The sequence below is a fragment of the Nesoenas mayeri genome (assembly GCF_963082525.1).
Source record: "Nesoenas mayeri genome assembly, chromosome: 10".
Classification (NCBI taxonomy): Eukaryota; Metazoa; Chordata; class Aves; order Columbiformes; family Columbidae; genus Nesoenas; species Nesoenas mayeri.
In genome coordinates, this window is record NC_137560.1 from 24,206,808 (window position 1) to 24,230,542 (window position 23,735).

Consider the following 23,735-nt stretch of genomic DNA (forward strand, 5'->3'; position numbering starts at 1 on the left):
GCACATCGTGTCGGAGCGAAGATGCAGCTGTGGTCTGGGTGTTGCCTCTTCCTGTATGTTTACTGTAGTCTCTCCATGTACCCTTTTTCACATTGTAATTTGATTTTTCTATGAGTATATCAAATACTGTCTTATTGTTGCTTCATCTGGATGTGTTTAGACAACATTTAAGCTGTATATTTTAGTCTGAATGTGTAGTGCATGTGCAGTCTTTATATTCTAAATTTAGAGATTACCTTCCACAAAAATGATATTTTCTGCCTTCTGGGAAGCGATGGAAAAGTCTAAAACAGTCCAATAAACTGAACAAAGAAAGAGAAAAAACAAACAGAAAAACCCAAAAAGCAACCAACACAAGCCATTCAAACCATTCTGATTGTGCGCTCCGCCGTGGGCAGGAAGGACCACGGAAAGGCGGCGGCGCCGTGCCCAGCGGCCGGGCCCCGTGCCGCAGGGCGGGCGCGGTGCAGAGCTGCGCGCTGGGACGTCCCGCGGGTTGGGCAGGCGGAGATGAACCAGGCGATAGGTTGGTAAATCCCCCAGAACCCAGCGAGCGGGCCTGGAGCGGCAGGTCCCGCGGCTCCGCCTGTCTGTAGTACTGAAAAAATCCAAACCCAACCCAAACCAACCTCATGGGCTCATTGTACACAATATTTACTGTGTACGATGCTCAGAAGAATTCACATTCTTAACTGCTTCCTAATATGCAAGGAACTGAAGATTTAATGATGGATGAGTCTGGAATATAGTTAACCCAGCTTGTCTAAACATACAGTAATAACCACGTCAGAATGTTGTTCTGTCTGTTTTGCAAAAAACATACATTTATTCTCTGTGGAGCTCGTAATGGTTGCGATTCAAATACATTTTTCCTGCAATGCATGTAGGGAATGTCACTGATATATCTGAGTATTATGCTTTCTAACACATGTTTTTAATGGAAATCCTCAGTCTGCACCCATGTATCAATATCTGGAACGCAAAATGTTCAGAGAAGCCTGTCAAATAGCGTGTTTGGGAGTGACCGATGCTGACTGGAGAGAACTGGCCATGGAAGCCTTGGAAGGGCTGGAGTTTGAAACGGCTAAAAAGGTAAAGCACTTCTTTACTTATTTAGCAGAAAGCTTGTTTTATATTTATAGAAATACATACATATATATATATATAGCGTGTGTATAATGGGTGTTTTTTGGCAGCTGGGATACAAAGTGGTGCTCCTTGGTTACTATCTTGTCTCTAGTAGATGTATGTTATTCCATATACCAAAGAAAACGTTGGCTGGTCATACTCGCAGCTTGCGGTGAGGTTTTAACGGCAGTAGCGTTTCTCTCTGTAGGTGATGCCCGTTCTGAGCCGAAGCCGCGGGCGGGAGGGGGCGGCTGCGCGGGCGCGCCCGCCGGGGGGCAGCACAGCACGCGCGTTCCCGCCCCCGCGCCGCCGGCGCCACCGCAGCCCAGATGTGCAGTTCCACGTCCTGGTTTGTGCACCGTGTTGTGCACAGGTGACGGTGACGGGATGGCATCGGCGTGGTCGTTTCCCCGCTCTGTCAGTGGGCATGCACTGAAGAACAGAGTTTTCTCGGGCATCAGATACTTCTCTGTTTTCTTTCCCCACCTTTTCTCCAGGAAGAGGGTGAACTGAGTTCAGTGTCGTGAATATTGTATGAAAGACAAAACATTCTGAAAATACGGAGGGAATGGCCTGTAGTGATAGGCATCTCTTCATAACAGATTTTTTTGAAAAAGGAAATTAAATGCTTTTTTTTTCCTTAAGTATAGGCATCAGAATAATTCCAGTTTCATAGATGGCTTTATGCAAATAGATATTCTTAAAAAGAAGTTTTCAGTGCCTCCTTGGAATTTTAAAATAGTGCCCTCTTAGAATTAGAGCGGATTAATTGGAACAAAAGCAGCTTCTTGACATTAAAGGCTCTCCTAGTTCCGAGGCTGATCTGGTGTAAGCAGAATATTCTATGCCCTCTTAAGCACTGGTTTGGTTAGAAGTCTTGAACGTGCGGGCTGGAGAGTTACATTTCTGTGTTTGATGGATGTCCGGATGAACGATGAATGTCTCAGCGCTAAGGTGCTGCGACTCGCCGCGGCCGCGCTTGGGGCTTCGCGTCCACACGTGGCTCCGTTTGCACAAGATGCTGCGCTGCCTTGCAGGACTTTTACCTGACCGTCTCCTTCCTCCCTTCCTCCCTCCCCCCCCGAGCTCCTCTGTGCCAGACGGTCAGACCGGTGCAGAACTGGAAGCGCGTGCAGCATGCTTGGGCGGTACGGGCAGTTATGTGTTCTGCCTTGTAAAGCTTCCTTGAATTTCCTTGTCTGTATCGCTCCTCGCATCAAAACGGAAGAGCTATAAAATAGCTAGAATAATCATGTGTCACGTTTGAAAGGGTATTTTGTACTGTGTGAGGCTGGCACGCGCCGCGGCCGGTCCCGCTGCTGTCTGCGGTGAGGGGCGGTGGGGTCGGACCGTGATCTGTCCATGGTGAGGGGCAGTGGGGTCGGACCCTGGTCTGTCTGCAGTGAGAGGCGGTGGGGTCAGACCCTGGTCTGTCCATGGTGAGGGGCAGTGGGGTCGGACCCTGGTCTGTCCATGGTGAGGGGCAGTGGGGTCGGACCCTGGTCTGTCTGCAGTGAGAGGCGGTGGGGTCAGACCCTGGTCTGCCCATGGTGAGGTGCGGTGGGGTCGGACCCTGGTCTGTCCATGGTGAGGGGCGGTGGGGTCGGACCCTGATCTGTCCGTGGTGAGAGGCGGTGGGGTCAGACCCTGGTCTGCCCATGGTGAGGGGCGGTGGGGTCGGACCCTGGTCTGTCCGTGGTGAGGGGCGGTGGGGTCGGACCCTGGTCTGTCCATGGTGAGAGGCGGTGGGGTCGGACCCTGGTCTGTCCATGGTGAGAAGCGGTGGGGTCGGACCCTGATCTGTCCGTGGTGAGAGGCGGTGGGGTCAGACCCTGGTCTGTCCATGGTGAGAGGCGGTGGGGTTGGACCCTGGTCTGTCTGGGACGCACGGGGACCCGTTGGGTTGGGAACCACACAAACCCAGCGGGTTTCTGCCTGGCCTGTTGGCACAAAGACAGCTTGACTCCTGTGTAACAATATTCGGTTGATTTTTCTGGCTTTCCAAGTTAATTACTTTTATTCTTTTTTCTTTTCAATAGGCATTTACCAGAGTACGAGACCTTAGATATTTAGAGTTGATCAGCAGCATAGAGGTAAGAGTGTTACAGATGGTGTATTTCCTTACACTTAACACTGTGCCCACATCGGCACTTTCCGTTTTGGAGGGAAGTCTGTGCAGATGCTGCTTCTGGCTGGGAGACGTGTCCAGAGGGACGTGACTCCAGCTCTAGCAATGGGAAACAGCGGAGGAGCGGGACAGCGAGAACTCCTGAAACTGTCCTCGGGAAAACCGGAAAACGTTCAATATTCAATTAGTGATTGGTAGAACGCTACTGTGCTAACGGAGCTCAGTACGGAGCACTTCATAAACATGAGTTAATTAAGCCTTTCCTTACCCCCTGGAGATAGGTAATTACTATTATCTCCTCCTTGCAGAGCCAGAAACAGGCCCAGAGAAATCAAATGACAAATTCAAGGTCTCATGACAAGTCTGTGACAACTGGAAATAGAATTTGGGATTCCTTACTTCCATACTGTGCTCTAATCACTCGTTCTTATTCCTTTCACACTTCTCGATAGAATTTCACTAGACAATGCCTGTCTGTCACGAGCACATCAAAAGAGACGGTATCACCCTGGTCCTTCACACAGGCTGCGTGGTAGAGCTTGCTTGGAAGATCGGTGATGAGATGGCACAGAGGGAATTCCTCTTTCTCATTTACACCTGCTCTGAAAGAATCCGTCCCTTGGCTGCCACTCCCGCAGCGTCCTGGTTCTGTCACACACCGGGCGGGTCCCGCTCCCGGGTGTCCGTGGGTCCCGGGTGTCCGTGGGTCCCGCTGCTAGGTGTCCGTGGGTCCCAGGTGTCCGTGGGTCCTGCCGCCGGGTGTCTGTGACACTGGTGACAGCAGCAGTGCCTGTGGGTGCCCGGGAGCCGCTCTGCCTGCCCGAAGTCAGATCACTCTCGTGGGGACAGCGGTGGTGACACCGGCCGTTATCCGGGGGCAGGTTAACATACTTTTTGAATCTGCACGTTGCTAGCAATTATTTCCACATTTGTCATCCCACCCGCACATATTGTTAATGTAGACAAATTATATGCTGGTGAGTTTCTACAGGAGAAAACAAGGAACCCATCAGGTGCCTTTTTTTCAAATAGCGTAGCGTAATGATAGCGTGTGTTCATTTTCCTCTGTGAAATCAAGAGAAGTGATTTTTCATCACTTTGGTTTGTATAGTGACATTTAATTTTGCTCTTCCTAATGTTAATTAAGAAGGGATTTAATCCTTTAATTATAAATTCACCAGAAATGCAGGAGAGGCATAATTATCATATCCTGTTAGGGGTCTTTATGAACAGTTGAAGCCCAAGGCTGAAGGTGTAACTTTCCAGTGGCTATTTCTCTCCTCGGTGCTGACGGTGTTTTCTCCGTGTCCCTCTGGTGCGCCGCAGGAGCGGAGGCGGCGCGGGGAGAACGACCGCGAGCTGTTCCTGGCGGACGTGTACGCCTACCAGGGCAAGTTCCACGAGGCCGCGAAGCTGTACAAGAAGAGCGGGCACGAGCACCTGGCGCTGGAGATGTTCTCCGACCTACGCATGTTCGACTGCGCAAAGGTAATCCTTTGCATCTCCATATCGACATGCAGAAATATTAGTGTACGCGTAACTGTTTTCAAAGTCTGATCCTACAAAAGGATTGGATGGAATGCAGGCTCTGAATTGCAGCTTTATTTCTCAGTTAATTGGTTGGATGCTGCTACCGAGGCAGCAGATTGTGTTTTGCATGTTCTCAGATGTGTCCGTCCATGGGTCTTCAGTGGAAATTTTGTTGGACACTACCAAAAGTGACTCTCTCATTGCGATTATATAGTATTATCCATAGTAATTTTCCCGTTTTAAAAAACCTAAAAATCTCATTTTCATGACTGTTTCTTCCCCTGTACTTTGCTGGAGTCCCTTTTGGTTTTTTGTCTTCCAAAGTTCCTAAGGTCGTGCACATGCAGAGCAGAGGTGAGCGCACCGTGCACCTAATTCACCTCCATATTATAATAAAGATATTTCTCTTTCAAAGTTTGAGCTTAAATAGGTGCGTTAGTTCTGTATGAATGTGTTTTACAGAGTGTATCGCATACTAGCCTAGCACATTTTTGTTTACCAGAGATTTTCTTCCAAAGATTCAACATGTCGTGGCTTTTTTTTAGACTCTGTTTCTGTGCAGAAATGAATTGAATACGGTCTTAAAAAGTGATGGGTTTATATGTTGATAAGAAAGCATAACTTGGCTTTTAAGTCTCCAGTGGTGTTTTCCTATCAAAGCCGGGGAACGCCCGTGCCGTTCGGTCTCATTCAGCACCCACCAGCGCCCGGTTCTGCGCGGCGCGGGACGCAGACCCTGCCCCGGCATGGTGTGAAGCGCTGAGCGCAGGCTCCGCAGCCGGTGCTGCAGAGAGAGCTTCGTGTGAATACTGTAGGGCTTTGCTGATGTAAGTCTGCCTTCTACTATTTTTGGCTGATGAGTCTTTGTTAGCTTCAGTGTTTTGGCTCCTCTTGAACATAAATGTAATTCATAGATGAGAATTTTCCCAGAAGTCTCCATAAGAATCTTTTAATTCTTGGCTGCAGTCATGTCTATATTAAACTAGCAGAGAGCAAAAGGTCTCGTGTCTCCTCGAGAATAACTCCATGCACAAGAAATTAAAGGTGCTTTATAGCGCATGAAGGGAGCTGCTGCTGCAGGGTCTGCACAGTGCATGGCAGAATATGCAAAACCCGCTTGTTTGCCGGTTACTTTTTTGAGGAGGGATATCTGGGGGTTGCGCGCTGGTTTCGTTGCTGGTTTTGGATTTCAGTGCTGCCAGAATTCCGCAGAGGGACCCTGGTGCTGGGTTTGGTTGGCTCTGGCCGAGAGCCCGGACCGGGCTGAGCTCAGAGAGCGCTTTGCTATGTGGTCACGGGCGTCTTATCGCGTACCAGATCGCCGAGCCCCGAGAGCTCACAAAAAGCTCTTTGTGCTGGAAGAAGCCGAGCTTTTGATTACAGACTCACTTTGGTGTCCTGCGCTGGAGAACAAGTCGTGTCAAAGGTGCTGTCCGGCCTGATTCTGTCGCTCGGTTTTTCCATGGTGGAAGATGGTCCCGCTGTGCCCGTGGTTCCCCGGTGAAGCGGGGCCGTGCTGCCGCGGGGGCGCTGGAGCCGGATCGCGGCGGCTCCCGCGCTGGGGACGGGGCTGCACCGGGACAGCCCGGCGCTCGGGGCACGCCTGGTTGTGCGGCTGCTTTGGGGGTTTGGCTTGTTTGTCGTTCTGTTCTGGTTTTGGTTTGGTTTTAATCCTAAATCAGAATCAGGAAATTTTCCACTTCCTTCTCACCTTCCCATTTCTCCTCTGTTCTGCGCTTCCTTTCGATAGAAGCTGCTCTGACGGACAATAGCCTGTGCCGTTAACAGACAAAATTGCCCTCAATCGATTGGCCTTCTGGTGTTGAAGTGCTTCTCCTTTTGCTGGTGCCGACGCCAGCCACGTGAACCGTACGGTGCCGGGGCTTCGGTGCTGGCGGGAGCAGTGCAGCCATCAGAAACGTGTCCGTGTCCGTGGTCGCAGCGCCGGGCTTGGCGCCCGCGCTCCCTGCGCCGGTCAGCCGGCGCGTCGGAGGCACTCTGCTTTTGAGCAGCTGTCATTCTGTCGTGATAAAAGAACTTATTTGATATATTGCAATATAGTTACCAAGTGTCTGCAGAAAATGAGATTTCAGCCTTTAATTGATTTGTGGCTGGTCCTCCTGGTGCAAACATACGACTAAGCGAGTATATGATTAACTGAGCATGGGGTGCGGCTGGCTCACTTTGGGGATCAAAACATCCCTTCTTGGCTTGCAAAGGAAAATCTGAAACTTGGAATTGATCTGTTACGGTTTTTGAGACGAGTATTGTTTTGTTCTTGAAAAGCATGTGGAAATCATGATTGTATCCGCTTAAACGGCATCACTGGAGAGCAAACCAAGAAATGCAGGATGTATTTATTACCTCTGAGGCTCCCATATCATCCTTCTCCTGGTCCTCCCAGAATCTCCCACTTTTTTCAATTGAAAACGACCTAAATAGGGGACTTGCCGTTGTCTCCTGCCCAGCGCTGGGCCTGGCCAGTGAGGTGCTGAGGGCCGGCTCAGTTCGCGTTGCTCTGCATGCAGCAGCGGTGTTTATTTTCTCAGGAGGCATCATGATGTTCATCTGAAAAGCCTTTATGTATTTTAGAATTCGGACTATAGCCATGTTTGTGACCAGAAGGTAACGCAAACTTTTGTATTGCGCTATTTCAGGATTTTCTGGGATCTGAAGACCCCAAAGACACAAAGATGCTGATAAAAAAACAAGCAGATTGGGCCAAGAATATCAACGAGCCCAGGGCAGCGGTGGAGATGTACCTCTCTGCCGGCGAGCACATGAAGGCCATCGAAATCAGTGGGGACCACGGCTGGGTCGAGATGTGCGTTCCAGTTCCCTCTCAGAGATAATATATCCTGAAAACTTGAATGAGTTGTTATGAATTCTGCATCCTTTTAAAATAGGACATTTTATGTTTGTATATTTTTGTATATTATGTTTGATATGTGCCTTTGCTTATATCAGATTGCATATTTGAAGCACATCTACAATTAAAACTGTTGTAAAAGTTCCATGTGGTTAGAGAGCAGGGATATATTTGGGTCACAAAAACAAATGCATTACAACAGTTGTGATATTCATTAAACAATAACTGATTAAAGACAAAGTTATTACAATAGTTAAACAAAAGGTAAGACAACGAGGCAGACCCTGAAACATCTGTCTTCTTTTCCCTGGGTCTAGGTTAATTGAAATTGCTCGAAAGCTGGATAAAGCTGAGCGTGAGCCTTTGTCCAAATGTGCCTTCTATTTCAAACAACTGGGGAACCCTGGCTATGCCGCGGAAACCTACCTGAAGATGGGTGACCTGAAAGCCCTGGTGCAGCTCCACGTGGACACCCAGCGCTGGGAGGAGGTGAGTGAGGCCGCCGTAGCTCCGTTTGTGCCTCCGATAGGTGACGTTCTGGCTCCGCGGGGTTTTTCCATAGGAATGCAGGTCTGTGGTGCCAGCCCTCGCGGCTGCCGTCACCGTGGGTTTGGTTCTTGTTTCTGCACAGGGAGGTGCTGACAGGTGTGGGTTCCTAAAGACGTGTTCTCCAGGTGCAGCCCCCACGCAGCCCTGTGCGCGCTTTGGCACGTTGTAGACTTAGTCCTTTACTGCCTAGTTAGTGAGTTTGGAAAGTGAATCTAGACTGTTTGTAGTGTTCCTTCAATTTCTTTATTAGATATATTCAGTAAAAATAAAAACATTTTGGTCTCTTGCTGTGAAATTACTGCATTTCCTAGATATAATCACTTTCAGGTTTCCCTGTTTCAATAACCAGACTGCTGCTGTGCTTAGCTTCTTTTCTTTAGTTGTTGATTGCTTTTTATTTTAAAATACATCAGTTTGATACTGGAGAAAATATGGATAACCCTCTCTGTGTATGTATTGTTATAGTGAATTTACTCAGAGCTAAAGAATTGATCCCATGGACTATTCTGAGCACTTTAACAGTTTAACCGGTGCAGTGTTCTAAAGCTGACATTTGTATGTACCTCAGGCATTCGCTGTGAGTGAAAAGCACCCTGAGCTCAAGGACGACGTCTATGTCCCGTACGCCCAGTGGCTTGCAGAGAACGACAGGTTTGAAGAAGCCCAGAGAGGTAAGAATGGGGCGGACAAGTCATTTCCAATACCCAGTATCCAGCCTCTGCCTGGAGAGTTCCTTAGCAGCGGCATTCAAAACCAAATAGAATCCATGTTTTCAATAAGTCTTATTTGAGAAGAAAAGCGATGAGTCTATTAAAAATGATGGCATCTAAATACAGGTCCAGATTTTCCATCACAGTGTGGCACATGGTGATAACATTTGGCATATTGATATAGACAGCCCAGATTACATTTTTATCACAACAGAATTCAAAATATGGCAGGCACCTTACGAGCCTGAGTGGAAAGCAGAGGTTTTCCTTATATTTAGGTAATGCTGTGTTCACACAAGTGAAACTTTCCCGTTTCTCTAAGAGTTTTCCTGTATTTCATTGGGGCTGTAAAATCACCTGTGGGGAGACCGGCAGCCTCCCTCGCGTGGACCGGCCTCCAGGGGGAGCCGGGGGGGCTGGGGGCAGAGGGGCAGCTGGAGGCCCCGGCTGTTGGCTCTGCAGGCAGGAGGCAGCTGTGCCGGGGGGTGGATCGGGGGGCTGGTCCCCCCACCCCCATTACTCTCTATGGAGACCGTGTTTGTATGTTTACCAAGTCAGAATTCAGGATCTTTCTTTGTACTGGCTTCTGAGCATCAGATAAAGAGAGGCTATTATGAAAGACTAGAAGGGTGTAGTAAATGCCGTACTCTTTCGAAGTGCTCAGCATTACAAACCGGAGCACTAACCTCAGATATTGATTGTAGTTTTGAATGAAGTTGTGATTCGCAGTGTTTGGAGATTGCCATTGGTTGTACAGATATCTCATCAGCACAGCATTTTTGTTCTTGTCTGTATTTAAAACAAGCAATCAGCATCGTGAAAATCTGAGTGCTCAGGAGCTGCTGAGACACTGCGAAAGCCACAGAATGCCTACAGATGCTTCTCGTGTTCCATTAGTGCTGCTGCTTTCAAGGAGAAAAATACCAGTGTATAATCCTTTTTATGCTGCCCTGGATAGCATATTTGATATTGGCTGAATAGACTGCTCTTAATTTCAAAACATTAATTTCAGTTAATTGATGCAATCGCAGTGTGAAATCCTCTCTGCGCAGCGTTCCACAGGGCCGGCAGGCAGGGGGAGGCGCTGCGGGTGCTGGAGCAGCTCACGCACAACGCGGTGCTGGAGAGCCGCTTCGACGACGCAGCCTATTATTACTGGATGCTTTCCATGCAGTGTTTAGATATAGCCCGAGGTAAGGACCTGAACGCAAGTTTGGCTTTGTTACCTTCTTTGCATGGAGAGAAACAGTTCCTGAGTTGTGATGGAGTTGCTGCAGCTGCTTCACTCTGCTGTGGCTTTGCTCTTGTTGTGGGGGTTTTTGTTGGGTTTTTGCGTGTGCTTTTTGTTTGAGGGTTGTTTGTTTTTCTTTTAGCGCTGTGCATAACTCTGGCTTGTGCTATTTTTGTAGTCCCCCTGGCTTTCCCACGCGCTATGAAATCAAATAAGCAGACCAGCAGCGTCAGCCTGCGCGGCCTCTGCTGGGAACGTGAGCGGCAGCAAAACCGTGTCCCTGGGACCATGTTCCTCAAGTCCCGTCCCACAACACACTGTAACTGCAAAGGTGGCCGGAGGGTTAATGTGCCAGTAAATGAAATACGATCTTGGAGCATAAGGTGCATCTAGGGCTTGAACGTGGGTTGGAGAGCAGATTTGCAGATCATTTCTGCCAACAGAGATAAAGCTGATTGTTCATTAGCTACCATCTTGCCTCCTGAATGTATTTCACTGGGAGAGAGGTGGATCCAATAGATAATAAGTAAAATTTAGCAATAATTAATACAAGAAACCTGCTAGTGCTGCCTTTTGCCTGGTGCTATAACTACCTTTTGTTTTTCAGTTGGCTTAGTAGTGCTGGTAATATTTATGAAACGGGTGTTTCAAAACTCCTGTATCTGTGAACTCCGCAGCTCTGGCTGAGCCTCCCAGTGCTGCACGGCTCCTCCTTTGCACCGTGAGCTGTGGCCTCCAGCCGCGTTACAACCGCTGGTGTGTTTCACCGCGCCTGGGCCAAACCAGCCATTTGCTGAGCAAAACCGAAGTCTGTGTAACGTGCGGAGTGCACGGCGGGGACACACCCGGGCCGGTACATATGTCTGTGGAAGTGCTGGTGCCGGAACCATCATACGTTTGCTTCCCACCAAGTCACACAGGCTTGGAGACTCACGCCAGTGCCTTTGCCTCCCGCAGAGCACGAACCGCAGGCGACCGAAATGCTACAGAAGTTTCACCACTACCAGCATTTGGCAGAAGTTTACCACGTCTATCACTTTATTCAAAGATACACTGTAAGATATTCACTTTAGAAGTTGTGTATTTATGCTTCCTGAGCATTTTCTTTCTAGGCAGCCCAGAAATAACTAGAAATAATTAATGTTTTTTCAGGGAATTAAGTATTGAGCGTAGATTAGCAATGCTGTATGTGACTGCATGTATTTCCTTGCCTTTGGCTGCCCTGGGGAAGAGCTGTGGCTGGGTTCCGGAGGGCTGCGGTGCAGCTCTGGCCGGCCGGCGCTGTGGGCGCGGGTGGAGACGTGCCACTGTCTGGTGCGGGCTGCGTGGTTTGGTTCCGGGGCACCTGAGCCTCTGGTCCTGCACAGGCTGCCCTCAGCTCTTCCTTCCGTCACGGGGAAACGAGAGTGACCAGAGAAGGGGCCGTGCCTTGGGACCCGGCGCGGTGCAGTCAGCAGGGACGTGTGAGCTCCAGCCCGGAGCAGTCAGCTCCTGCTCCTTCCAGCAGCCGCAGCGGTGCTGGTGGAAGTACCTTTTGTCGGGCTTTTGGGAAGCTCTGAGCTGTGCTGTTGCCCCGCAGCGGCGCTGCTGTGCTCTCTGCCCGCACTGTGCCGCCCGCGGCGCTGGGCGCTGGGCGGTCGCTGGCCAGGCTGCCCGGCTCGCACGTGCCGCGTGAGTGTTCCGGCTGAGCTTCGCGGGTCTCTCTCTCTCTGCGTGCAGCAGGCGTGAGCTGTGGCGATAAAGACATGCAAAACCCACTTGCTACATTCTGTCAGCACCTCTTCTTTCTGCAGCTGTATGAAAGAAACGCGGTACTCGAGATATCTAGTGCTGTGATGCTCAGTGACATGAGCTGTTGATTTCCAGCTTGGCAATATGTGTCTGTATTTTTAATACTGCAGGAGGAGCCTTTCAGCTTCCACTTGGCCGAAACTCTCTTCAATATGTCCAGGTTTCTGCTTCACAGCTTAACAAAGGAGGTTCCTTTGGGCATCTCCAAAGTGTATCCTTCCCATGCAGTGCCCAATAAGAAGTTATCCTGTGAGATACATGAAAGGAAGGGTTGGTGTTGATCCACAGTGCAGAGGTCTCCTGTAGGGGATCTTCAGTTTTGGCTGTTGTTATAGTTAATGGAAACGGAATTTTGTCCATAAGAAGCAAATTGGCACTTTCAAACCATTGTGTGTTCAACTGCTGAAGGAAAATCCATTCACCCTCAAATTACTGAAATTGGGTAAATGGCGTCAGAATATTTGACCAAAGCAGTGTTTATGTAGGGTCGGTTCCTTACCTTGCTAACAACTCCCCACAGGCACTTGGATAGCTTTTTCACACTGGGTTTTAAACAGAGTTCTGTACGTAGGTTTCTCTTGTCAAAGCGTGCTTGAAGTGCTGGTCTCGGATGTGCTTCATTACACAGCTTTTCTGATTGCAGCGTATTGCAGTTTTTCCTAAATGCCGTATGTATTTTAATTCCTTAATTAAATTACAGCAATACGTTATTTGCCCTGGCGAAGCAGAGCAGAGCTCTCGGCGCGTACAAGCTGGCTCGCCATGCCTACGACAAGCTGCAGGGCCTGCAGGTGCCCGCCAGGTTCCAGAAATCCATCGAGCTGGGCAGCCTGAGGATCCGCTCCAAGCCATTCCATGACAGTGAGGTACGTCCTAATGTGGTTCTTGTTAATCATTAATGTGCGGCCTAATCCAAGAAGCTGAGCTGCTGTATGCACAAAAAAATCTGAAATACATTATGCATAGCTCTGTGAGATAATTGTATTTCTGCTGGAAACGCGGTCCTTTTATCGCCATTCTTCAGGTCAAACTTCCTTTTGCTCCTGCGAACAAATTGAAATCAGCCCTTTCTGTGTGGACGCCCCCACCCTCCCTGTCCTCTCCTCAGCCCCCGTCCTCACTGCCTGTTAACTCTTCCGAGCCTTTTCCTCGGGAGGCACACGCAGTTACCCCCATCTCGTCTGTCTGTCCATCCGGAGGTGACTCCCGTGTGTCCTGCTCCGCCCCCACGCCTCCGGTGACCTTCCTTCCTCACATCCCGTTTAACACCTTTTCTCCTCTACGTGCAGGCTGACTTTGTGCCATGTTCTATAGAGCTGAGGCTCATGGAGTGCTCACTAAAAATAACCTGTATTGTGCCAGTGAGCGTGCACCTGGCCGCCCGGAATAATAGGAACACAGTCTTAAGAAATGCCTAAAATAACTGTGCTCTTGAAGAGAGAGGAATTAATTGGAGAACTTACATTTGACCAAATCTTGAAGCAAAAAACTTTACTTTGGTAACCTCGTCTTCAGCTTCTTTTGTCACTGTGTATTTGATGTGGAATTCTGCTACTGCAAAGGCAAGGTGAAAATGTAATTGTTAGAACGGTGAAGACAGCTAGTTTTAATGTGAAAACTTGCCGTTTTCTTAAAGAGGGAAAGCATTTTCAGATGTTCAAGGATCTGGTTTCACAGCGGTATTTCTTCAGATTTGCGCTGATGTAATATCAGTGGTATAAACCTACGGAGCCCGTATTTAATTGAAAACAAAGGGCTGAGGATGTGCTGCTCTTTCCCGATGACTGTGCTCAGTGTGTGTCTCTGCAGGAGCTCGTGCCCTTGTGCTACAGGTGCTCGACCAACAACCCTTTGCTCAACAACCTGGGGAACGTCTGCGTTAACTGCAGACAGCCGTTCGTCTTCTCCGCTTCCTCCTACGGTGCGTTGGAGCGTCACATGTGCTGGTGCTTTCCAAGGAGACAGATGTTAGCTGAGCAGAGGGGGTTGCTGCTGCTTTTGTTCCCCCTGCAGTGGTATTTGGGCAGACGGATCTTCCTGTCAGTGTTGGTAGGTCTGGGTAAGCGCCTCTTGTCCCGGGGTCGCTGGATTTACCGCGAGGCAGCAGCAGCAGCAAAGCGTCGCTTTGTCAGGAGACACTGAATGTCTGAAGTGCTTCATTGATGCAGATGCAATCCTTTGAGAAGCCTCGGGGGGGTTTTGGTTTGGTTGTATTTAAGTTGCTGCATGGATGTGCGGAGCAGCGCTGTCCCGGCAGCGCGGGGCACCCGTTCCTTGCAGGGCGCAGCGTCTCCCCGCGGCGTTTGCCGAGTTCCTGCGGGTGAAGTGCTGCTGCTTCTCTCGCCCCTCAGAAGTGTTGCACCTGGTCGAGTTCTATTTGGAAGACGGCATCACAGATGACGAAGCTGTAGCTCTCATTGATCTTGAAGCTCCAAGACTGAATAAAGGAAAGAATAAATGGCAAGAGATGATGAGTGACCGTATCCTTTTGATTAGAATTGGTTTCCAGTCCTTTTCTTATGGGGAAAAAAGCAACAATTTTGAATTTATTTCTCCCCTTTTATGTTTAAAATTTTTGTTATATGACTGTTGTGACTACAACTGCATTGTGTGTCCTTTTTGAGGTAGTATAACAACCAAAGTCATGTTTTAGCTAAATCTAACATTTTCATAAAGCTGTTTCATCAGGACAGTTTGTCTCTAATGGTGTGGAGTGTTTATTGCCACGACCGGAGTGCACGCTCCACCTGTTCTGTTTGACGCGCTATCCATAAGCAGCTGTCCCAGCGCGGCGTGCGTCGGCACGGGCGCCCTGCACAGCCCTTCCTGCTGGGACTGTCCTGCTGCGCTTGGCACCCGGAGCTCCACGTGGTGTGGAACGTGGGTGCGGAGATGTGCACCAGAACACGCAGTCTCTGCCCGTGGCTGCTCAAAATGTCATTTCGAAGGGTGGCCTCCTTTGCTTTCCTTGTCCGTCGGGGCGGGGGGAGCCCGCAGGGCTCATGTCACACGTTGTGGTCGGGTTTGCTGCTCTGCAGTGACAAGCCCTCCCGTCCCGGTGAGCCGCAGACAGCCCTTCCCGCGCTGTCTGTAGCCGTCTGGGCACTGTAGCGGTCTGAGAATACCCTGGTCCTCTGGAGCAGTAAGAATTCCAGTCCTGCTGACGTGCTGTCGTTGCCGTGAGCGCTGGCCGCTCTGAGGAGAGCCAGTTTTATAGGAACGCTCTTTCTTCCTTAACAAAAGCATCTAGAGGCACAGAGTTTGAGGCTTGAGGACAATGCAGATATTGAAGATGACGATCCCTTCACAGCAAAACTGAGCTTTGAGGTAAGAGCCTTACCTGCGCCTGCCACTTGTTTCTTTCTTGCTACCAGCAGAAATGAATAGAAAATCTTAGCTTGCAATCCATGCCACTCTTCTGGCGTGGATGTGTTACAAAGGCAACCCCAGGAGAGATACAAAACGAGACTAGACCAGAGGGAGGGAGCTCAAGAGAGAAAGGGACATACCAGTTAACTCCTCTCTTAAAAAATAAATACCTAAATAAACGACCAACCCCACAAAACAAGGATCTTAAACATTCCTGGCATTTGGCTTTATCATCCTACAGCGATAGAGCAGGGCTGGCCCCCAGGGGATACTGTGTGCAGGCAGTGGACCTATAAACCAGCCCTTACGGGGAGGTTTTGATAAAGACCATGGGTGGGGTTAACAGGAATTGTGTTAAAATGAGTAATGGCAGCTCGCTGGAACCCATTAGAGCTGCGGCTGGATGCTGCTGTTGCTGGAGGTACTAATAAAACTGACACTGGGTTTGCGACGAGACTCGCAGAATGTTAGGGATTGGAAGGGACCTCGGGTAATTCTATATTATTACAGCTTTTCCTACTGAACTTCGCTTCTTATGAGATCTTATTAATCCTCAAAGGGCTTTGCAGTTGGTGACTGTTTCCTTTGAAACCCTCTCCTGCAGCAGGGAGGCTCAGAATTCGTTCCGGTGGTTGTGAACCGAGCCGTCCTGCAGTCCCTGAGCCGCAGGGACGTGCTGATCAAGCGCTGGCCGAGGCCGCTGCGCTGGCAGTACTACCGCTCGCTGCTGCCCGACGCCTCCATCACCATGTGCCCGTCGTGCTTTCAGGTACGGTGTTCATAGGTTTAAAAAAACCAAACCAAACACGGCACTGAGAACCCCATGGCTGAAACAGTTCTAATCATTGAAACCTCAGACTTTAAAATGTATTCAACAAGATCCTGGATGACGTAGAGACAGAGAGGCAATGAAAACAAAAGCCCGGCGGCGTGACGCGCGGAGGAACAGCCGCCTTCTCAAAACTTGGAGGTGGCTGAATGTGAGGAGCGGCGCTGGCAGCAGCCAGCGCCTCCCAGCAAACCCTGGCTGAACAGCAAACGCTGCTTTGTGTTTATTTCTCTTGGCTCTGTCGCGCCAACTTTCAGCCTGGTCTAGCGGGGAAGATCAGTCAGGAACTGAGCTGTGGTTCCGTCCCTCATCCCCGCTCAGGAGCGGCTTGTTGAAATACTGGAACTCAGTTGTATTTGCTTCCAGAGAACGTGTCTAAGTCTTGTCCTTCCTTCTGCGAAAGCAATGAACTGGTGTTGCTGGGCTGCGAGTTGCAGCTCTCTGGACCGGTTCTCCCGCAATGGCAGCTTCAGTTGGGCTGTGCCTCAGAGGAGCCGGTGGGCTCTGTTCGCCTTTTCCTTGAGTTAGTCACAGCCTAACTTGTCCCTAAATCTCTTTCTCATTAACAGATGTTTCACACAGAGGACTATGAGCTTCTTGTACTCCAGCACAATTGTTGTCCGTTTTGTCGACGGAAAATAGATGAGTCAAACCAATGAAGAAGAACAGTCTTGCACCTCAGCGAGGGACTTCCCTATTGGCTTGGCAAAGCACTGCGTAGATTCAGAGTTTTCCTGCCAGCTTAGTTAACTCGCCTTGCTCCGTTTGGTACGAGTGGAACTGAGCTTAGTTAACTCACCTTGCTCCATTTGGTACGAGTGGAACTGAGCTTAGTTAACTCACCTTGCTCCATTTGGTACGAGTGGAACTGAGCTTAGTTAACTCACCTTGCTCTATTTGGTACGAGTGGAACTGAGCTTAGTTAACTCACCTTGCTCCATTTGGTACGAGTGGAACTGAGCTTAGTTAACTCACCTTGCTCCGTTTGGTACCTGAGTGGAACTGAGGTGAAGAAATGTAACTATTTTTTTAAATGAAAACGTCTGTTTGTGAATGTCCTCCACATTTCCCAGACAAGCAGCTCAAGTGCCACAGATTTTTACAGGAGCGTTTCAAGGGTCCAGCCTTGGAGTAATTGTCGTCTTTACTCTTGCGTTAGGACTTGTTTTACTCTTTAATGTGTACCCACTATTGACAGATCTTCAAATAAACGGGACTGGTTTTCACTACCCTTTATGCAAGCAATAGGAATTGGTTCACGGCGTCCCTGTGGCAGATGTCCAGCCCGCTGCGTGGGGAGGGAGGGGGACCCCAGCGTGGGGAGGGGGGGGCCCCAGCGTGGGGAGGGGGAGGCCCCAGCGTGGGGGGGGGGGGCCCCAGCGTGGGGGGGGGGGCCCCAGCGTGGGGAAGGGGACCCCAGCGTGGGGAGGGGGACCCCAGCGTGGAGCGGGTCCTCGGGAAGGCGAGCACATCGTCCCTTCCTCCTCCTCTCTCTGAGCTGCTGTTCTGCGCACGCCGCGGGCCACTGGGGGATCCTCTGGGCAGCTGTCCCAGCCCGTCCCCTCCCGCTCGTGCCCAGCTCTGCCCTGTTGCTGGGGGACAGAGCGGGGAACAGAACGCCAGTGCCGAGCTCTGGCTGCACCGCGGCGTTGCCAGCGCGGGCTCGGGCACAAAGGCACAGCTCAGCAGCACAGGCCGCGGTGCGGGGGGGCAGCCCCGTCCCAGCCAGCCCCTCGCCCCTGCTCCCGCTCGCTGAGCGGCTCCCGGGCAGCGGGAGGGCTGTGTGGGTAACCAGCCGGGCTGGAACCGAGCTGGGAAGCGATAGGTCTCTTGACTTCAATCCAGTATAAATTGTGCCATGTTACCATGAGTTCTATTGTTGTTGTGACATCCCGTCTGGCACAGCCTCCCGTTGTTTTGGGTGGGAAATGACATTCTGCTGCGCTGTCGTGAGCTGTCGCTGGGGCTGGTGAAGCAGCCGCCGCGTGAACAGCCCGTTGCACGTGGAAGCAGCGCTGTCTCCATGTCTGCTCGAGGTGCTCTCCAGAGCGACCCTGCAGCGGCCCCGGGGGCTTTCTGAGGCCCTCGCTGGTTCCTGACCAAGTTTGCTTAATTTTCCACTTCAAAAACATTCTGTTCTAATTACTGCTTGTCTGCTTTGTGACTCATCTGTCACTGTTTGCAATGAAGACTTCACGACCAGCATGGATAAACAATGCTGCTTGCCATGGGAGCCAGGATGGGGTTCGGCTCGTTCTCCCAGAACTGAGCTGGTTTTGCAGAGCTAGTGGGAATGGAAAATTAGAAAGATAGATAGGGTTTGCCATGACACAGGGGCAAAATGGATCAAGCAAGGAAGTGGGTGTTTTAATGTCTCTGTGAATACAGTCTAGGCTTGAAAAGTGCATTGGGCTTTTCTGGGCAAAGCCATGCTCAGCACATCTTGTATCGGGTGCAGTCTGGTTCCAGAGGTGCAGTCTGGTTCCAGAGCAGCCTGTGCCGGTGGAACTCTTGGGTGACCTCATGATCCGAAGTCTCTGGACGCATAAGAAGTGCCACCGCGGCGCTGGCTCTGGAGCCGTTGTGAGCAGAGTCCCAACAGCTTTCTCCCGTTGCAGGGTCCCCGTCCCGTCCCTCTGCCACGCAGCGGTGACGCACGCCGGCCCTAAGCCCCGAGCAGCAGCTGCTCACCTCAGCAGCGGCTTATTGCATCAGGGCTTAAGGTGGCATATTTGTGTATTGGGAAGATAAACCTCTAATCCTTGTGTGCCCAGATACAACTACGAACAGCTGCATTTGCAATTAGATAGTGGCACTGCTCTGGCTTTGGCAACACGTGTGAAAAGTTAATTGAGAGGGACTTAGGACGAGCAGCAAGTGTGTGAGGACACGGTGTTTCCACGTTAGCAGGCAGGAAGACCTTTGGGACCGTCCGGAGGGATCGTGCCCACCTTTGGGTGCAGCGCCCAGCTCTGGCTTTGCCGCTGGTGCCAGCCCTTGGGGCCCCTCAGCCCTTCCCCGCTTAGAGCGAAGGTTTCCCAGCTCCGTCTCTTCTTTAAAGAGAGCACAGAGCTTTGTGCTTTTTTCCTTTAAACCTTTTGCATGTACTAAACTAACCCACAGGGAGCACTGGTCAAAACTAGGCCAGGACTGACGGAAGTTCACTAAGGCCAGGAGGACGTGCGCTGCAGTGGTTCTGGCACATCTCCGGTGCTGGACGAGGCGCTGGCGGGTACCGCTGCAGGGCGGCTCAGCTCCCTCCGCCTCTGTCCCCTTCCTGGGGCTGGGCTGACGGTCCTTGCGGAGCCACCGCGGGGAACCGGCTGGTACGTGCTGCCAGCTGGACCCGCTGGTGAGAACGGTGACAGACAGCGGGTGGAAAACAGAGGGGACAGGGAAAACAGCTTTGGAGCTGAAAGGATTAATCCTGATGGTGCAAACTGTGAGGAACCACCTTCTCCAGAAGAGAGATCCTCTGCGGTTGCCACATTGTGCTCACTCTGCTGCACGTCCCACTGCTTCTGGAACGTTAAGGAAGGGTAAAGTCCAGCTCAGATGCTGGCACAAAGCGTCTGGAGCACAACCGAGGGCACCGAGTGGGGAGGCAGAGACACGGGGGACGTGGGCGGCTCCAGCAACAGCTTTCCCTGGGGAACATGATGATCCCGCGAGGTTTCAGGGAGACTGGAGGTGTCTGTCAACCAGCACATGAAGTTGAGTGTTGGCTTCAGCTCAGACCCTCCCTTCAGTGCCCTCTCCAGCAGCTCCCCAGCTCCTGTGCGGAGCAATACCCGTCCAGGACAGACGGACTAGGTCATTTATTAGGTGTTACCAGTGTCATTAGCGTGACCCAAACCACACACAAAGCCAGGCACAGAGGAGGTGGTACACCTGGGAACCTGCCAGCAGGGCCAGGGTTTGGCATGGTGTTCAGACCTCCCCAGCCACATCCTGGGGCAGAAAAAGAGGCGCTGCGAACATGTGGACGGGTTGGTGATGCTGCTGCTGGAGAGCACCTTGTGCAGGCTCCCACGGGGAGTGGCGGTTGTGGGGACGGCTCTGCAGTGTGCCAGAGGTGTCACCAACCTGCTGCCCCTGTAAGAACAGGCCTGGGACAGCCCTGTCACTGACAGACCTGTCAGCCCCACCGCCCAGCCCAGCAGCGCCGCAGCCCCCAGACCCTCAGTCACGGGCTGTGAGCTGCAAGCTCCCGTCCCCGGGGACAGCGCGGAGCTCCCGTGTGCTGGCGGATGCCCAGAGCTCGGCCTGGGAGCCTCGAGAAGCACAACCAGGGAAGGATCCCCCTGTGCCGCCTCGTTCCCTGGCAGCCCACGGCCACGTGTCCCGGTCCCTCTCCGCGGGCAGCACCCCTGGGTGCCCAGGGGCGGGCCGGGGGCCTTGGGATGGGGCGCAGGTGCCTCCCGGGTGATGGGAGAGCGGGTGGCCAGCTCTGCATCGCGGGTGCAGTTCCTGCGCGGTGCAGGGCCCGCGCTGAGCGAGCCCACGCGAGGAGCTGCCGCCTGGTTTGGGGCCCCGAAGTGAAAGGTGCGACATAGAGCCACCTCTTTATATGTGACCGTGAGCCGTGGTCTCCAGCAATGACAGCGCGGGCCAGCAACAGGTGTCACCTTAATGCCTTCCCAGGAAAGCCACTTACCCCTGGATGATTATGATTAATAATTCTGTAAGCCCTAATCGCGCTGACACCGGTGCCTGCAGCTTACCCTGGGGGGCACTTTAAAAGGGGTGTCCTGTGGAGGTGAGCGGAGCTGCTTCTCCTGGGGGTGCCGGCGAAGGCTGAGAGGTGGCGGGAGCCCCACTGCAGAGCGATCCCCCCACTCCAACACCACCCTGAGCCAGAGCCAACGGCACCTCGCCAGCCGCAGCCATGAACGGGACAGAAGGCCAAGACTTCTACGTGCCCATGTCCAACAAGACCGGGGTGGTGCGGAGCCCCTTCGAGTACCCCCAGTACTACCTGGCTGAGCCCTGGAAGTTCTCGGCGCTGGCTGCCTACATGTTCATGCTGATCCTGCTCGGCTTCCCCGTCAACTTCCTCACGCTCTACGTCACCATCCAGCACAAGAAGCTCCGGACACCTCTAAACTACATCCTGCTGAACCTGGCGATCGCCGACCTCTTCATGGTCTTTGGAGGCTTCACGACCACCATGTACACCTCGATGAACGGGTACTTTGTCTTTGGAGTAACGGGCTGCTACATCGAAGGCTTCTTTGCTACTCTGGGTGGTGAGTTTTCCAGATATCCTAAAATCTGCCAGGAACTGCCCCAGGGTTAGGAGGGGGAGGGAGGACACTCGGGTGATCTGGGAGGCCGCGGTACCTGGGCGGTGCAGGGCTGCTGCCCACGGGCTGAGGCGGTTGCAGCGGTTCAGGGTGGGAGGTGGAGAAAGTGACAAACGACTTTATTTTTTTTTGACCTTATTTTGTTTGCCACCTGCTCCGTGTCCGAGAACACGGTTCAGCAATGAAAGAACCCAGCAGCAGATTTTGCAGTTGCTGGACTTGCACATCTTTTTGCCTTGCTTTCTGACGGGGGAGGTGACAAACGTGTTCCTCCCGCCCGTGGGCTGTGTCTGCGTGGCTCTGCTGCGGTGCATGCTGGCGCGGGCTGGCAGGGCCGGCTCTGCGCACCGTGCCGTCCGGCTTTGGCCAAACAGATGCCAGATGGCAGCGGTGTGTCTGAGCGCGCCGTCCTCCGTCCCGCTCGGCCTCCAGCCAAGGGCAGCCGCTTCCCCTGGGTCCTTTGCACAGGTTTCCGGGGGAGCTGTGGGCAGCGAGGGGAGTTTGGGGGCGATGGGCACTCGTGCGTCCCCGAGAGGGGACGTGGCACTGGCCCAGGACGAGCGGTGGGATCCGCGAGCTCGGGGCGCAGCGGCGGTGAGGAGGCGTCTGCCCGTTCCTTCCCCTGCAGCCGCCCTTGGCCTTTGTCCGTTTCACTGTCCGAACCCTGGCGGGGCTGTACCTGCTGCTGGGGTTGTCCCAGGAGGCCTCGTGCTGGCATCAGCTGGCATCCCGCTGCTCAAAGTCCCTGTGTCCCGTCCCCCTCTGCCCGGCGCAGGTGAGATCGCTCTCTGGTCGCTGGTTGTCCTGGCTATCGAGAGGTACGTGGTGGTCTGCAAGCCCATGAGCAACTTCCGCTTCGGGGAGAACCACGCCATCATGGGCGTCGCCTTCTCCTGGGTCATGGCCTTGGCCTGCGCGGCGCCCCCGCTCTTCGGCTGGTCCAGGTAGGGAGGCGCCGTGCCGGGGCTGCGCGGTCGGGCCGGCGGCTCGGCTGTGGCCTCCAGCCGTGCCCTGGCCGGCGCTGAGCTGGGCTCTCCCGCAGGTACATCCCCGAGGGCATGCAGTGCTCGTGCGGGATCGACTATTACACGCTGAAGCCGGAGATCAACAACGAATCTTTTGTCATCTACATGTTCGTGGTTCACTTCATGATCCCGCTGACGGTGATTTTCTTCTGCTACGGGAACCTGGTTTGCACCGTCAAGGAGGTGGGTACCGGCGGGTGGTGGTGGCCGGGGCGTCCCCGTCCCCAGTGCTGGGAAGGGACCCGCCAGGCTCCAGACTGGTGACAGAAAGGGCCCTCGGGGCCAGGCTGGCGCTCCACAAAGAGGGAAATCGCGAACTCCAGATGTGCAGCCCCACCACCCCAAGCCCTGACCGCGTCCCGCCCCGCGCCGGCACAGCCCTCCCCAGCCCCGCCACAGCCCCGCTCCCTTGTGCCCGCAGGCGGCCGCCCAGCAGCAGGAGTCTGCCACCACCCAGAAGGCAGAGAAGGAAGTGACCCGCATGGTCATCATCATGGTCATCGCCTTCCTGATCTGCTGGCTGCCCTACGCCAGCGTCGCGTTCTACATCTTCACCAACCAGGGCTCGGACTTTGGGCCCATCTTCATGACCATCCCGGCTTTCTTTGCCAAGAGCTCCGCCATCTACAACCCTGTGATTTACATCGTCATGAACAAACAGGTAACCGGCAGGATGCCAGGCAAGCTCCTTCTTTGTCCTTTGCTGTATGACAGGTTACGGTGAGCCACGGCACCTCCGGGTACCCGTGTGCCGGGAGGGGGGTTTGTTTCCAGCTGATCTTGCTCCGTCACGCGGGAGGGCGACTGTGCAGCTCATCCTCGGTGGTGCACAAGTCCTGTAAATGACAGTTCATCCTGCGTGAAACCAGCCGGGCCTGGGGTGGTGGAGGAGCTGGGGCTGTGTCCGCTGAATGGCAGGCAGGGCAGCGCAGGCAGGGCAGCAGGCAGGGCAGCAGGCAGGGCAGCAGGCAGGGCAGCAGGCAGGGCGGCAGGCAGGGCAGCAGGCAGGGCGGCAGGCAGGGCAGCAGGCAGCTGGGAAGGAGACTCACCGCCATGGCACCTCTCTTGCTGTGGTGGGGTTTCTAAGCAGCCCCTCAGCCAGACCCTCCTGGTGCCTGCCCCCCTCACCCCGCGCTGCCTTCTCTTCCAGTTCCGTAACTGCATGATCACAACTCTCTGCTGCGGCAAGAACCCGCTGGGAGACGAGGACACGTCTGCTGGCAAGACAGAGACCTCCTCCGTCTCCACCAGCCAGGTCTCTCCCGCGTAG

The 23,735-nt window shown here is 52.8% G+C and overlaps 2 protein-coding genes across 5 annotated transcripts in view; both read left to right on the forward strand.

Annotated features, from left to right (window-relative positions):
- IFT122 (intraflagellar transport 122) overlaps positions 1–17,342 on the forward strand; it is a gene marked incomplete at its 5' end in the record, with an annotated part of 28,181 nt that extends 10,839 nt beyond the window's left edge. The window contains 15 exons of one of the 4 annotated variants that reach the window (XM_080350755.1): positions 952–1,092; positions 3,168–3,221; positions 4,583–4,744; positions 7,444–7,610; positions 7,973–8,144; positions 8,773–8,875; positions 9,967–10,107; positions 11,103–11,200; positions 12,047–12,147; positions 12,637–12,802; positions 13,746–13,857; positions 14,288–14,416; positions 15,187–15,263; positions 15,910–16,074; positions 16,704–17,342. In XM_080350755.1, coding sequence (XP_080206881.1) covers positions 952–1,092; positions 3,168–3,221; positions 4,583–4,744; positions 7,444–7,610; positions 7,973–8,144; positions 8,773–8,875; positions 9,967–10,107; positions 11,103–11,200; positions 12,047–12,147; positions 12,637–12,802; positions 13,746–13,857; positions 14,288–14,416; positions 15,187–15,263; positions 15,910–16,074; positions 16,704–16,793 — 1,878 coding nt within the window. In that variant the 3' untranslated portion in view covers positions 16,794–17,342. Of the gene's footprint in view, positions 1–951; positions 1,093–3,167; positions 3,222–4,582; positions 4,745–7,443; positions 7,611–7,972; positions 8,145–8,772; positions 8,876–9,966; positions 10,108–11,102; positions 11,201–12,046; positions 12,148–12,636; positions 12,803–13,225; positions 13,434–13,745; positions 13,858–14,287; positions 14,417–15,186; positions 15,264–15,909; positions 16,075–16,703 lie in introns of those variants that run through there. The other 3 variants (XR_013922566.1, XM_080350756.1, XM_080350757.1) reach the window with 3 other exon arrangements.
- A 3,680-nt stretch (positions 17,343–21,022) lies between these two features.
- RHO (rhodopsin) lies at positions 21,023–23,735 on the forward strand (the record flags this gene model as incomplete). The annotated part of the gene is made up of 5 exons (XM_080350455.1): positions 21,023–21,383; positions 22,216–22,384; positions 22,483–22,648; positions 22,887–23,126; positions 23,616–23,735. The coding sequence occupies 5 exons, from the start codon at positions 21,023–21,025 to the stop codon at positions 23,733–23,735; spliced, it is 1,056 nt and encodes a 351-aa protein (XP_080206581.1).